Raw genomic sequence first — 15,932 nt, 5'->3', positions numbered from 1 at the left:
TATTCTACAAACTCACACTTTACTCCTCTTCTAGACCTCTTCGCCATCAGTTCCCAGTGCTCCTATTTACTTTATTAGCAAGAAATACAACTACTACAGTAAGTTACTGACATCTGCCAGAAAGGTCAATAAACTTATTGAATCCTGAAGCACAAATCCAGGACTGTTCACGGCTGTGCCCATACCAAAATTAAAACATCTCAGACAGTATTGTTCTCACCCGACACATTCATTTTAGTCGGATGACAGAGGGCAGAACCGACAGCTGGAGGTACCCTGCTCTTAGATCTTGAGCCGTGGCTTCCACCGTTCATCATGGTACACTGCCACGTTCCAATGGAGACATCAGCACAGCTTATGGGTAACAGGCAACGGTGGTCCTCGTGACATTTATGAATCGATCCTATATCGTGAGAACGAGCATGGCATTTCTCCACTAAGAAAATATCAGTGCAATTAAAACTATACAGAAAAGGAATGTGTTTTAGATTACCCACTTTTATTTTTAAATTGCAGCAGCATTACCTTCCAATTTTCTCAAAGTAAAGAAGTTTCCACCTTTATCAATGTCTCTATGTAGAAACAGCTGCTTTGTCAATACCACCCAAAATGCATGCTTAAATAGCAGAAACTATGATTACCAATAATAGATATCACATATGAGTAATGGCAGAGGGTGTTTGAATCACATTTCTAATTAACTTCTATAGAGAAGCAGCTGTAAAGCATTAAAATGCTGATTTGCACTGCAGCTGGCAGATATCTAGATTTTTGACTCCTAGCAGATGAGGACATGTACTTCAAGGTGAGGAGAATAAAATTAAAGCTGTTTTCCTGCAAGCTTCCACTAATAGAAGCTACATGCATAGAGTTTCTTAGTAGCAAGCAATGCAGTTAGATTTATTTAATGAGCTGTAATGGAAACGCTGTTTCTCAATTATTTATTTTTTTTAAAACTTTAGTTTGCCAGACATCCTTCACTACACAGTAATTAGTTTAGAAAGAGGTCATAATAAACCGGACCTTTTTAAGCCACCTCATCTCATTTCTAGAAGAGTCCTTCAGCCGTAGCAACTGATCTTAAAGTAATAAATACAAGATGACGAAAAATAAACTGGTTAGTTAATTTAGGCTGTCACAAAAAAAAGCAGAAGTAAACAACTACAATGGGCCCTCAGGTCCCTTAAAACACTAGAGAATATGTTTTTAGTACTCTCCAGCCCTTGCCTAATGAACAATGCAGGTTTTAGATATCTCTTTACGAAGGGTATACACAAGTACAGAAATGGTGTTTAAAGACACATTAAAAATGAATATTCAAAAAAGGAAAACGTACAATGGAATCCCATCCACATTTCACTACGGATCCAAAGAAAGCTTTGTCACTAAGTGTTGTCTAAAGTATCCCACACCCACAGGACTCAGCCAGAAGTGAAGAATAACAAATTACTCTCTGTTTATAAAACAAAATTGGACATCTGCACCAGGTTTTATTCTATTGCTCCACTCACTTGCTGCTTACTAGAGAACAGAGTATTGGTGAGTTCACAAATTCACTCTTACAATGCTATAAACGCTTTGCTGTGCTACCTGTAATTCCCACTGGAGTTCGGCAACAAGCATCACACCTGGACTGTGGGTCACAACCACCTAAATGACTTTGAAGCTTATTTCACTTTGTAATATTTGTACCACTACCAGAATTAGGGATAAAAGCCAAGCCCCTTTCTACATGGAAAAGTGGCACTGGTATTGGCTTCCATCAGAAGCATTTTAACAGTGAAGTTCTTAGAACTCGACCGTAGCCTGAGAACCGCTCATTGTGACTTTATGCATCTGGTAGTGCTAAACCACAGGACGAATGACCAGGCCCAGAAACAGAGCATCATCACGTGCCTGAGATTTCATGAGATACAAACATCAAAACAAGTATGTTTGATGACAGCGAATCTAATTCTAATGAAAGAGTATATTTGTTTGCTCAGACTTCCAAGTCTCTCCATCTAGAGGAACCAACTTTCTCCCACACACCCATGGAGAGACCTCACTGAACAGTTACTTCAAAGCTGTTATTTACAAGAGTCTTTACAGACTTGTGATGGTCCACAATGAGTTCTAACAGCAAGGACAAAAACCCTCTTTATTCTGTGACTTAATTTACAAAACCAATCTTTTCATCAGTTGTTTGAGACAATAGTTACCACAACTTCTACAAGAGATCTTGAAAGCGACATGTAAGAAGAGGTTGTGGAAAAGTATAGCTGTCTAAGGAAAGCTTGGCTTTTTCTGTTTTTAAAAAATATGTTAAGGTAAAAAGCTTTGAAAGAATCATATTCAAAATTCAGTAAGAAAGACTGTCACCACTTTGTCCTAAGCACAGCCACTCCATATTCAGAGATGTACTAACTAGATGCACTTTAGCGCATTTAAGAGAAAAAAAAGCTTTTACAATGCATGTGCCTAAAGATAAAAAGATAAGCTCTTTAGCTGCATAAATCCTTTACTGTTCCATTTAAAGATCAAAAAGAATTCAAGTATTAAACCTTTTTCTATTTCAGACAGTAAGAACACGATTTCTTTCAATTAAGGCCTGGCAGATGTGGTTAATGGAACAGAGTTGCATTTACTACACACCTGATGCTGCACCAAATGACCCATTAATCACTCCTTGCCTTCTCCCTTCAGTACACTACTCAGTGACTTCTGCCCTTCAGACCAAATTGTGCTGCATGTGGTTCAGCCAAGTAGCCTTACCCACATTTATTTTTCCATTCAGATTATCCCATATGGCTACCTCCAGAACCACTTGTACTGCAATATAAAGAGAGATTTAAAAAGTCACAGGATTTATCTCGAAAGGGGAAAAGGGGGATTTGGCTGTGGTTCTCTCTGACACTCAGTGAACGGATGGGCTCCGAGACACTCCAGCCAGTAAATAATGTTCAAGCAAGCTCAGGATGGTGTGGAGACAGTACAAGGGTGCAAAGCCAAGGAAGCTGATTGGCTCTACACGAAGGGAGAGGGCAAACGAAGGGGAAAATGCTGGTCAAAACCAAGGGCTGAGATGACATTGCTTGGGGAAAACACTCCTTGGACTCCTTTATTAAAAGGTCAAAAAGCCTCTTGCTGCTTTTCAAAGATGCGCAGTGGCTACATGCCAAAGTCTGGGCTCTCAACACTTCGCTGTCTCCCAAACGTCAAAGAGCAGCTTGAATTCTTATTGCACAAAGTCCTGCTGAAAACACACAACTAAGAAAAGTGGGGAAAGAGTAAGAAAAATTTAAAAATGGCTGAACAAATAAATATTTTCAGGACTCCTAAACAGATATAACTTTCATGAATTAAAATAAGGCTCAAGGAAACAGTGTAGTCTTGGAAGAAAGATGAAGCTGAAATCTGGAGCCTCCCTAACGACTCCCCAAAGGAACCACACACCTCGCTTATAGCAAAATCTTCTCCTCAAAATCAAATACAGCCACGTATGCATGCCTCTTGGATAACCACACCCTAAAATATACCATGTTTAATCTAAAAGCCAGAAGGCTGACTTTGCAAATGACACTGTCATATTGGGTTAAATATATTTGAGTACTTCAGCTGAAGCTGTTACTGCCTCCCAGTCACAGGTGCAGATTTTGACTGGTTACTGCAAGAGGGATGTTAAGTCTTCATGTATTGCCACTGCACAGGCACACAGTGCCGTAAGGCAGATAGCCCAGCTGGGTTAGCACTTCCAGAACAATCCTGACGTTTGGAGACTGCAGTATTTCCAGTGCTGCCACGTTCAACTTTATTACTGTACCAACATGGTGGTTTGCATATAATGCATGCTTTAGAGATGACTGCTGCTGCGGCTCTCATCCTTCAACAGGGGACAACACTTGTTCTAAAACACTGTCATTTATACAAAACTCATCTTGAAATGAGTAGGAACAGGCTGTCAGTCAATATGCAAATAACTGAATGCTGAAACGTGTCTGTTATATGAAATTTAAGCACTTAGCCACAATCACTGATTTCTGTCAAGCTAAGCCATAAAATAAGAAAAACCCAAAGTACTTCTGAACCACCTGTGTGGTGTGTTCATCTCCCTCTCTGCACACAGTTAGCCCCAAGCACACGGCAAGATGTTTCTTTTAAATGACATTCAGCAATTAAGTCACAGCCTTCTAGCATGCAGTAAGTTTACAATGTCTTGAATAATTTAAAATTTTCGATTGCTGCAAAGGGTGAGAAGGTAAAAACCCTACCATGCTTCACTTTATAGGAAGGGCTGAAAAATACATTGTGTCAGTTTGTTCCAGATAAACACACAAATGCAAGAAATGTTTAAGTTTTAGAGGTATTAGTGTTCCCTAGATAGTTAGACCTTTTGGTGAGCTGACAAGGGAACTGGGGCATCGGGACGCAAAGGATGCTTGTGCAACCCATTTTATTACATCTACTCTTACGACACATTTGGATTCTATAATTCTTAAGTTTTTCTTACCTATAAAAGGCATCTTGACTTTCAAAACTGCCTCCTATAACATCCTTATGGGCAAACTAATGAAATCTGGGCTAGATAAGCAGATAGTGAGGTGGACAGAAAACTGGCTGAGCTCTAAGAGTTGTAATTAGCAGCACAAAGCCGAACTGGAGGCCTGGACTGCCACTAGCTGTGCACCCCAAGGACCAATATCAGGGCTAATACTGTTGCACATCTTCAGTCAAGACCCGGATGACAGGACTGAGTGCACCCTCAAGAGGTTTGCAGATGATACAAGCCTGGGAAGCATGGCTGATGTGCTTCTCAGAGGGACTTTGACAAGAGACAAATGGGCCAACAAGAACCTTGTGAAGTTCAACAAAGAGATACGCAAATTCCTGCACCCAGGGAGGAGTAACCCCATGCACCTGTACTGACTGGGGACCCAGCAGCTGGAAACAAGCTTTGCCGAAAAGGACCTGGGAGCTCTTGGGCACACATTGAAGTACAGGAAATACTGCTTAAATGTAAGAATTTTTTTTTTTTTTTTTTTAAAAAAATAAGTCACTGAACGGTAGAACAGGTTTCCCAGAGACATTATGGAGTCTCTATCCTTGGAGATTTTAAAAACTTCAGTGAATACGATTTTGAGAAACCTGCTCTAGCTGAGCAGAAGGGTTGGGTTAGATTATCTCCAGACATCTTTTCCAAGCTCAACTATTTGTGATTCTGTATGTGTTCCAGTCCAGCCTCCACCTGAAAGAGATCTCTTCTCCAAAACAGACAGAAGAGAGGAAAGTTTGACTTCTGTCTTTCACCCAGTAGTAATATATTCTTGCTGTTCCACTGCTGTATAGAGCTACCAAATATGTGTTAGGTGAAAAGCAAACAGCATTTAGACAAGCATCTTGCAAAAAGAAAACATGCCATCCTCCACCCTCTGTTCCTTCAGCTTAAGGCTGTTCATTTATCTAGCAAGAGACAGAGGACAGCTTTACGTTTTTTCACACAAACATGGAGAGCAGAGGTGTCCAGAAGCTACAAGAACTAGATGGAGACCAACAATCTATTTTGTCCAAGACAAGACACTAGAGGTGAACAGCTCCATTTCTCACAATCACAGCCAGATTCAGATTGTAGGTCTAGGGACTTAAGCAGACCCTGAAGAATCATGAACTACCTGTCTGTTGTTTGATGCCTGCTATCCATGACAAAATGCCATCAGAGCCCATATAAAAACCTGAAGTGTAACAAACAGACCTTTTCAACTTCTCTTCCCCTCCTTCCATTTCTATGATATAATAGAACCCACTTACCACTCAGCAGCATTGTAATTAAATAATTAAAAAGCAAACAAATTTCACATCTGACAGTCCCCAGGAGAAAACTGATATACATGAAAAAAGCATTTTACTTTACTTAGGGCCATTCTGGTAACAACAAGCTCAGAGGGATATAATTAGTACCCTGCAAGCCAACATATGAAAAGGCTTAATTTAACTGAGATCAGAACTAAAGAATAGCTGCAGAAATTAAAAGTGAAGCCACAAATCCACACAGGACTGCCACAGCTAAGCGTTTTTATGATCAGGAATTATAAAGCCGTAATTCAGATGTATTGCCTTCTGATTTCTGCTTATCCAGAAAGGGAAGCATTATTTTGGACCACCCTGAAATAGCTGAGGTTAATCCGTGGAGGTCGGTCTGTTGGTCTTCAGCAGTTCTCAGTAGCATGCAGGAAGAGGCAGACAATGTCAGGCAGGTTAATTCTTATTGTCCAACAATAGTCTGCTGAATCAGTGCCTCCCTCTTCCATATTCTTCTGTGCATTGAAACCCTACAATTGTTTTGAAATGCTTATGTCAGGAGAAGAACGTCCTTATATCACAGACATCCCAACTAAGTTGGTGGGGAAAAAAGCATAAGCTGTCATAGTCTTACCAGGAATGCTATGTTGATACTAGAGCCTATAAGAGAAAGCAGAAAATAGCCCCACAATATTTACTCTGTTGTGACCAATGGCAAACGCTGGAAAGCAGCTTCTTTTAAGCTAACTCAATCTAACACAGGAATCTCCATGAAGAAAGACTGAAGCATCAGCAAAGACAGCTGCTGGAGGTGCCAACATGGACTGCGCCTCAAGGCAAACCAGATGCTACCACTGCTCTGCATTAGGCTGATCCCACCGACATGCAGCCTTTCCCAGAGCACTGCGGCTGATGTGGATCCAGCACTAAATTAGTTTGAAGTAAGACTAGATTTTGATTACTTGCATTATACTATAAGCATGCTAAAAAATTTTCCAGACAGCAAGTTGTTCCAGCACATTTTGATTTTCAAATACAAAGCATAGGAAACATTTAAAAAACACAACTGGTAAAGCTTTTGCTGCTTGTGTTAATATTTGCTGTCATCAGGACAGCCTTTTTTTGTTGAAAAATGTTTATTGCTAAAGGTCATAGATTGTCTGTCAAACAAATTAAGAAACAAATGTCTGTTGACACTTCCAGATGATGATTCATCTGTCCAAGAGCTCCAATAAAAGAAAGCAACACAGCTGCCTCTCAGGTATGCTGCAGCAACTAACCCAGAAATCTGTCTGCACTCTCCTATCGCTTTGTTAGCCAACTTCTCAACCCTCTTCACAGTCACACCAAAAACTCCTTACTCCCAAGCTTAAAAACAGATGAAAAACTATGAAAATAACATCTGTCAAAACAACCCCTGATGTGTGCAGTAGCCAGGTTTTCGTACTTACTATTTCTATTATTAGCAAAGTCCTCGGTACTTCGTGTGAATAAAGACTCTCCGCGCATGAGCTACACCGATGCCAGAGGCGGACGGGTCGGCACCAACACCACCAGCTGCAGAAACCAGCGCGGTGGCAGAACGAGTGAGCGACGCCAGCAGAGCCTCAAGGGCAGCTCGGCAAAGCCCAGTACGCTGAATCCCAACACAGGCCAGTACACAAGAAATGCGAGCAAGAGGGATGTAGTCTCCTTGCCAGGGGAAGCCAAGTTCTTGGAGGTTAGCCTCTTCACAGAGCTCTTAAAGTGCTCGTGGTCTGTTTAGACAACCCTCAAGTGAAAGGCCATCACGAGGTACAGCAGAGTGTATCTGGTATTTTATCCTGTCAGCGTAACTTCTCGATAAAAAAATTAATAATAGATTTTTATTGAATGATTATCCCTTTGATCTTTTCCTTTTCACTGAAGTTTACGATGACTATTTACTGATCTCTTTGGGGAAGAAGCTGACATTTACTGTTCATACTCTGTCTCTCTGACCTCAGGCGTGGCCTCTATCGGTACATTCAACAGTGATTCTACAATTTTAGAAGAAAGACGTTACAAATTTGTGGGACTAATATTTGAAACAGAAGCGTTCCATCTTGCAGACAATGCAGAGGACTACCCATTTATGATTTTCAAAGAAAAATCAAGAAATCCCTCCTCATTCTTTTCACTGCTCACTGGCTCTGTGACACAACAGAACCGATTGTCATCGGCTTGGACACAGGGTTTTTACCACCTGCCAAATTTAATAATGAGAAATAGATAACCAGAGCAGTGGTCTAACAGTCCAAATCCAAGAATGTGCCCTTTTCAAACATACAACATGTGAAATAAAATTTCCCTGGAGCCTCCGCTCCTTCCTGCAGTTCAGTTTGATGCATTAAATTATCAGTTCTCGCATACTGGGTTGAAGTGTTCATTGTGTTTTTTTCTAAAATATATAGAATGGATAAATTAAAACCAGAAATTTGTAACCAGCAGCCTTTCAAGTCAAGATTATGTGTTTAGGACTTAACAGCTTCCTGAAGACTAAGATCTATCTAAACCCAGGGAGGGATGTGAAAACCAACCTCAGTGTGGTTAAGGAAGCATGCTGACTGCTGGAAAAGGACCAGCAGCCAGCAAGAAACGCTACAGTGCAGATACAGAACCGACAGCAGTGAAGAAAAAATGTTTCATCCTAACTAGTATTTGTCCAAACATGCATAGACCAACTGAGCTAGTAGAAAAACAGTGTTTTTTTTTTTTTAAAAAAGTGTTTTTATTAGCACTCTTTGCCTGTGTGTTGTTCTCTTCCCTTGGCAATTTAGCTCACTGTCCAACACCAGTAGTCTTTTAAATCTATCTATAAATAGATGCTGCACACAAATGAATCTCAGCTACTTCCTGCAAGCTTTGTATAAAAGATGGATGACTGACAGAGCAGAGCTCTCATCTTATCAGAGTCAGGCAGAACAGAACAAGAATGAGCTGGACAAACAGCACGTGTACAGACTGACGAGGAGCAGGGGTGGGATTGCCAGGAGTGCTCTCTTTCGCCTGGTCAGAAGGGCACATCTAGAGAACAAGGAAAATGGATCCACAGGAAACCAGATTTCACTACTTCCACTCCTCTCAAAGAAACTTGTTCGTACAATTCAGCTATGGCTACAGCATGAGCTTGTCTAATTTGCTTCTAGACTGAGTAGTGATAAAGAGACCTTGTTGGGAGGTTGTTTTGTTTTGTTTTTTTTTTTTTTTCTCTCCCCAGCTTAGTCTAAAAATCCTCTACAGAAATACTTATTTCATATAACATTGACTTGTTCAAACCAGCATGCCTTGCTTGCAAGCTACAGACGCACTTTAGTACAAATAATACAGCTGTTGGATAGTGCTTATTTGTAAGTCAGTATAGGTCAAAACACTACTCATGAGCTTGTTCCCAACCTCATTTTAGGAGCTTCCTATGTGTCGGATTTTTGGAAGCGTATCATTTAGTATCCATGTAGAGAGCTCTTTTCCCCCTGTTGAGTAATTTCAGTGGCAGGACTCTTGATCTCTGCAGCTGATAAAGCTGAATAGTCTTAGTAATTTTAAAGGAGAAAATAGCTAGATCTGATCATAACTTAAAGTCACTGTACCCTCTTCAACACAGGAGAACACCAGCTACTTCAGAGGACTTTCCATGTGATCTTTCTAGCTATGTAACGTCTACATGATAGTGGCATTCATTCCTCCTTCACTTTATTGCCTTTTCCACCACAGCAAGTGTGCAAACTACAAAACAAAGTAAACTCTAGTTTAATTTAAAGCATTTAAATGCTTCAGAGAAAAAAAATCCCTTGTCTTTCTGCTACAGAACAAGGAAATTCAGCAACTACATCTACACATTGCTGCTGCAATTACAAGTGGTTGTTCCATTTGTGGTGATGCGTTATGCCACAGCCTACACGTCTTTGCATGTAGCACTTAAAGCCAATCCCAAATGACTACTCCTGGCAGCACAGGACAAAATAAGGAGTGTAGCTGCAAGCGAGTCAGCGAGCGAGAGCCTTCAAAGTTTGGGATGTTGCAGATTTACTTTCCAGGAGCACAAAATTCAGGAGAAAAGTAAGCCAAATCATAGGCAGTCTGAATTGGAGACATTTTATTAAGGCTTGTTGTACCATTTTCTACATCTAGAAAAAAAATGCAGAACGTGAAGAGTGAACATATTCCGGCCCCCCCTTTTTTTTTTTGTATTCCAAGCATCAAACATTTAACCCTGGGGTTAAATGTTCAGGGCTACACAGGCCCTTGGCAGAAAATTAAAAACCAGCTTCCGTGTTCATTCATGTTGTCCAAAACACAGGGCAGCCCATGCCATCAGCAGCTAAACCAGAACAAACTGAATATGGAACATGAGCTTTTCATGAGACTTTTGGCTTTTCAAATGTACTGGAGAAAGGTTCACCTGCACTCTGCTGTTGGCAAGTAAGAAAACCCTCAAGTCATTATACACATATTTGCAAGTTCACTGATGCCTTAGGTAGGTAAATACAGATGGAGGTGTTACATACAAATCATCATACCTCTGTCACTGAAGTCATCCACCAGCACTATCTCTGCTACCAGCTCAGGAGGGGAGCGGTTCAGGACACTGTGCACCGTGCGGAGGAGAGAGGACCATCCTTCGTTGTGGAACGGTATTATCACGCTAGTGTTGGGAAGCTTCTCCAGGTACAGTTTATTCTTGCAGCTGGACACAGGTAGAGTAAGGTTAAAAGGTGGTGCCAAAAACCACCAGCACTTCCATATTAATTACCATCAAGTAACTTAGTTCATCTTTTACTCCTCAAATCGATGCAAAGTGCTTGAAAAAGACCACCCTAACTTTCAGGTCTTATCAAGCCAGTATTGATTTGATCTAGTTTACCTGACAAAAAAAACTAATTCCATATGAAACAAGGACTGTTAATGGCCAGTGACACTCAGCAACACAGAAAGTCAGAGGGATCTATTGGGTGCTGAAGTTGCTTTTAAAGGAAATTCCAGTTACAGCTTAAGATACAAAAGTCTCTAAAATACTTGTTTTTCCTGTCCAAATACCTCAAAGATCACCAGGAAGAGGAATTCCTATAAAACTGTTTCAGAAGTTGAATGTATCTCTTCTAGGCACTATTAATGTACTGGTTTTCCTCACTTAGTCCCAGTTTTCAGAGAAACAAATCACCCTAATCACACGCATAACTGTCAGCCAAATTTTTTAAGCCAAATGTGCAGGAAGTAAGGATTTTGTGTGATGGCATCTTCCCTAAGCAGTCCTAGAAGTTCAATATGTTATGAACAACAGACAAAAGAGACAGGATAATTGCATGGTAAGAACTGCCCAATAAACAAACCCACCTCTCTCAGTAATAGATCAACCTCCAACCTCTACCACAGGCTTCCTTTGTCACACTGGACAGATTATTCAAATCATACTTTTCCTAACCAATCAATCTTGTGTTGCCCATTCTTCAGCAGGTCTAGTTTGACACCTGGGATCAGTTCTGCAGACAAAAGTGGAGAAAGCTGGGCTTTGAACACAAAGCACTGCAGAACTTGGATAAGGCTGGAGAGTCAGCTCTGCAGAGCCCCCATACAGACCCCTTGAATTTGGGGGTATTTCCCCACAGCATTAATCTTCTTAATTCTGAAAGAGGGATAATGCTCCCTTGTCTCGTGGGAGTGTTTTCAAGGTAGTGTCATAAGAAAAGTTCAAACTGCAGCAATAAGTGCAGTGTTTATTTTCCTGCAAGCGTGCCCCTAAGAGTGGAGTTTGAACATTGTTAAACAGGTAAGATCTAAAGCCCTACAATGAACAACTGCAGTTAAAAAATGTCCAGCAGCTGTTCACTAGGGGACAAAAATCTACTACATTCCCAGAACATCACATGTCCAGTGCAAAACAGAGGCGGCTACGTGAATCGAGATTTTTAGGATTTACTACCGACACTGCCAGCAGGGCAGGCTGTCCTCTCTCTGCTAGCAGGGGAGGGAGGTCACGCTCTGCTCCCGGCCCTGCCACAACACTGGACCTCTTGGATAGCCTGCACCAGAGCTGATCTGCATTCTCCCTCCTCCCAGGCACTCGGCCAGGCTTTCACTACGCGCACAATGCCGTGCCTGCACACAGGGAATTCCCTCCCTGTTCCCCGGAAGGGCAGATGGGAATGAAAGCAGCTCTGGCGGCGGCAGCTTTTTCCTGGTACCTTTCCCAGGGAATGGAGAAGGATGCACCTATGTTACACAAGCTCAATAAATCTGTGATTCCAGGAAGTGGCTGTGGTGCCTGCGTGAAAGGACAGTAGCTTATTTCGGGTCTAATGAATCGTCCTGGGATGCTGTCAAGAGTTTGCAGGCTGTGGCTGCAATGCACAGACACAAGATGCAAAATAAAGCTGCATGGAGGGCTTTCATCCAGCCCTTGGCATTGCAATCTTAACCTTCTTCTGAGATAGCTATTAGCTATAATTCTGTTCCAATATGAAACAAGAGCCCCCAAATCTCTTCTAACTCTTCTTAAACTGGAATTCTCATTTTCTGACTAACTTTAAAAAGTGGCAAACTTTAGCTATTAAGTTTAACCATTAAGCATGGAGACAAATAATTTCCCTCCAGCTATCACATCTACAATTGCTTTACAAGACCTGCAAAATTAGTATTTAATATTAAAAAACCCGGCAGCACTTAAAGGAAATGTTAAAAGGGGAAGACAACTGTTGAAACAAACAGCTCTATGTGTGCACCAGGTAGATCCAGTATGCACTCTCTCTCCCAGTCTCTTGATTCCCATGATTAATAGAAAGCAGAGGTGACACACTATTTGGTACATGAAGGTCCACACAAACCATCTCTGAAGTGAGCAAACACACTGGCTGCTTCTTTGTCCTTCCCCATCCAGGCCAGTTGTTGGGGAGAAGCTCAACTGTGGCTCCAAAGCTTAGGTAAAGGACAAGACAGATGCTGCATTTTTCCTCAGTTCACCTTCTCCTTACACTCCTGCTGTCTGCAGGCACATCTCCAAACGACAGTCTCTCTCTTACCGTATGTAAAAGGATAGGTAAAGTGCTCTAAAACACAGCTGCTTCTTTCTAGAGTGCTCTTTATGGACTCCATCTCAGCTGAACTTCATTATACATTGCCCTCATCAAGCTCCCAAACAACACAAAACCATACCATTTCAAGCATTTGTTTTTAACAGGCACAGGGAATGCACAACAGACCTTTTCTGTTGTGAATTCCTTCACTGCAAGTCTCCATTATATGTAACCCCAGTCCCTGCCCAGCTAATCCTGCATCCATTATATACACATAGTTTATCTTCTCCTTGAGACCTCCACAATTATAACTCACTACATTGGGGAAAGGATGTGTCAAGTAACAAGCAAACCAGCTGCAGCAGCATCATTAATCACAGCTTAAGTTGTTAGTGACTCAGACACTTCACTTATTAATTTTAACTGGGGACTGGAGTTACAAGTTTTTACATTTTAAAAAAGTTTAAATAGCAGAATTCGCTATGAGGAGTCAGCAACTTTGGAAAACAATGGGAAATGTGAGGTAATATATTAAATCCTCAGATGAGGGAGTACTGGCATTGTCTGATGTTTAAATTCTCAGAGCCCATGGCAGCCCTTGTAAACGGAGGCCAGGTATAATTTAGGTTAGCAAACTCAAACTGTATTTCCTAGAACTTGAGCACGGGCTGATCAACAACCATCTTCAGTTTCCTGATTTATCTCTATATTTAAACATTTCAGCTGCTTGCCTAAAATATTTATGGAGTTATACTCACTACTCTGGTTTATGAGCTTATTGAGGAAGGGAGTCAAGCCAGTGTATTTGATTGGTTTGCTGTGACAGCTGAAGAGGTAATCTCTCAAATGTGCAGCTAACAAATCATAAAACCTGACTTCTGGAAATGATATCTCAAGAATAAAGTAGGTGCTGAATTCAGATTCACTAAATTATGATAAAAACAGCTTTACACAAAACAAGCTTCCATTCAAATGTCTAACAATGCTTTCAGATTGAGAACTGCACAAACAGCATTTAAAAACCTCTCAGCTATGTATAAGCAAGGGTTAAGTCTCAACTGAAGTGCTTTTGCTAATGAAAAACTCCTGGCTTGCACAAAATCCAGTCTGACACCATCCTAAAGGACAATGTCCAAAAATTGATGCACTCAAAAGCCAGCATTCAATTGGAAGTAGTTTCTACTTGTAAACTCTGATGAGGTTTTTATGAGGAAGGTGTCGATTTCTGATAAAACTCTTCATACATAGTAGAGTGGAGCTACTCAAGTCTTGTTCTGCTCCTGAGCACTTCATGATCATTTCCAGCTAGTGGCCAATATAAGAACTGGACAGTGTTTAGCGACAAAGTCATCACCTGACTACACTTAAGGCATTTGTCAGCTGAGTTGGACATTTACATCAGTTTCCACTACAGAAAGAAACAGCTCCACCTTATGATTTGCCAAAAGCTGTTGGCTAGGTCAGTGGGCTCAGGAACTGAACTGTCACGTTGCAAGAGGTGAAGGAAGCAGACATCTCTGGGTTAAGTTCAAGATCTCTTCTGCACAGGTTGCACATTTTTGGTAATCTTAAGTCTTCTGGAATCAAAATTTCCCTCCCCGCCCCCTGCCCCCAACTTGGTTTCCTCAATTTCCCACTGCAATTATTATACACTGTCCTTTATTAAGGAGACGACAGGACCCAGCTGTCAAAGGACTGTATTTGATGAACAAGGGCTCGTAATTAAAGAAAAGAACACACTCTGCAGATGTGGTAATTTAGGGCTTGTGAACTTTCACTCGTAGAAACACAAACTGTATACTCACTTTGGATGTCTGATGTCTGGAAGGGAACGATTCAGAGAAATTTTATCACTCACAAAGATATTAAAGCCGTTTTCTCTGTATGCCTGGTCCACTCGCTCTGCATCAGTCATTGGGTAAGGTTTTCCCTGTTCTCCATTTCCTACGGATAGACAGAAAGTAAACATGCATTGTTACTACTAATTGGTGCTTAACTGGTGAGAAACTAATCCATATAACGAAAGGAGAGCAGTCACCTTATAGCCTTTTAAAAACTCCTTCATCAGTTTTGTGCTCTATGTCATATTTAGAACAGAGTCAATCATGTCAACCTAATAATTTTATTTGATAAGCAGTTTTGCTACAAATGACTCAGCTGTGAAAACTGTGGAAGTTAAGTCTTCCTTCCAATATCAGGAACAGATGAAGGGGCTATGGAAACGCTGTGGAGGATCTATGGAATGGTTTTTGTTTCACTGCAGGAAGAATACATATGGTTTGAACACCTCACCACTGTTGCTTTTTTCAGCACAGGTGGATATGTATATTTAACAACCCGAGCTCTTGCACAGAGGAGGTAGAGCCCTTGCAGACACATCAGTATAAGGCTGTGATGTTCAAAATGGGCACTTTTAAGAGACACAAGGCAAAACCCAGAACTATGGAATAAAACTTGCATGACGTTATAATCCAGAACATTTTTCTTATCCCTCTTCTTTCTTTCTGGATCTCTCATTTCCGGGAGAGGTACAGGCACACATTTTTAGTAAGCTTTTAAAAATCAATACTGCACCTGTCCCAAAAATATCAAGATGTTACCAACATGTTTTCACCTCAAAATGGTTATTGTGGAGTTGGGGTAAAAGGCTTTAACTGGGATTAACACACAGTAACTGTTGCATTGTGTCAAGAACATCATCTTAACCCTGAAGTTGAACGTGCTGTTCTGCACTTAGTCTACCAAATACAATCAAACTAAATTAAAATCTGTATTAAGACATTTTTATAGTAATCTTACATACCTACACGCTCAGAGTCCCTCCTTATAGCTTCTTTGTTATGCCAGTCCTTTTTCCTTTGCCCATCACCAAAGTAAGGGTCTTTCTTTTGCCTCACATATGATGCCTTTTAAACAAAAGATTGGATATATTAAATACACAGCACGTGAAACCTTTCCTTAATAGCCTGCCTTTCCTGTAAGAGGAGATTAAACATCTTCCTTAAGGTAAGACCATCACAAGCAAGTAGTTTTTACCCTGAAGGAGGTGAGGGGGGAAGCAACTCTTGTTTGCCTCAGAACAGTACTTTAACTATAGCTGTTAAGTGATATTTTTTTCCAGGGCACCAT

The 15,932-nt window shown here is 40.9% G+C and overlaps 1 protein-coding gene across 1 annotated transcript in view; it reads right to left on the bottom strand.

Moving 5' to 3' along the window:
• GALNT10 (polypeptide N-acetylgalactosaminyltransferase 10) overlaps nt 1-15,659 on the bottom strand; it is a 41,922-nt gene extending 26,263 nt beyond the window's left edge. The window contains exons 1-3 of the mRNA XM_009990257.2: nt 15,607-15,659; nt 14,609-14,747; nt 10,314-10,480 (exon numbers count right to left, since the gene is read on the bottom strand). Coding sequence (XP_009988559.2) covers nt 10,314-10,480; nt 14,609-14,718 — 277 coding nt within the window. The 5' untranslated portion in view covers nt 14,719-14,747; nt 15,607-15,659. The remainder of the gene's footprint in view (nt 1-10,313; nt 10,481-14,608; nt 14,748-15,606) is intronic.
• Nucleotides 15,660-15,932: the final 273 nt, after the last annotated feature.

Source organism: Tauraco erythrolophus, chromosome 16 (assembly GCF_009769465.1).
Source record: "Tauraco erythrolophus isolate bTauEry1 chromosome 16, bTauEry1.pri, whole genome shotgun sequence".
In the NCBI taxonomy this organism is placed as follows: Eukaryota; Metazoa; Chordata; class Aves; order Musophagiformes; family Musophagidae; genus Tauraco; species Tauraco erythrolophus.
The sequence above is the reverse complement of the archived record's forward strand: the minus strand, read 5'-3'. Positions and strand labels throughout refer to the sequence as shown.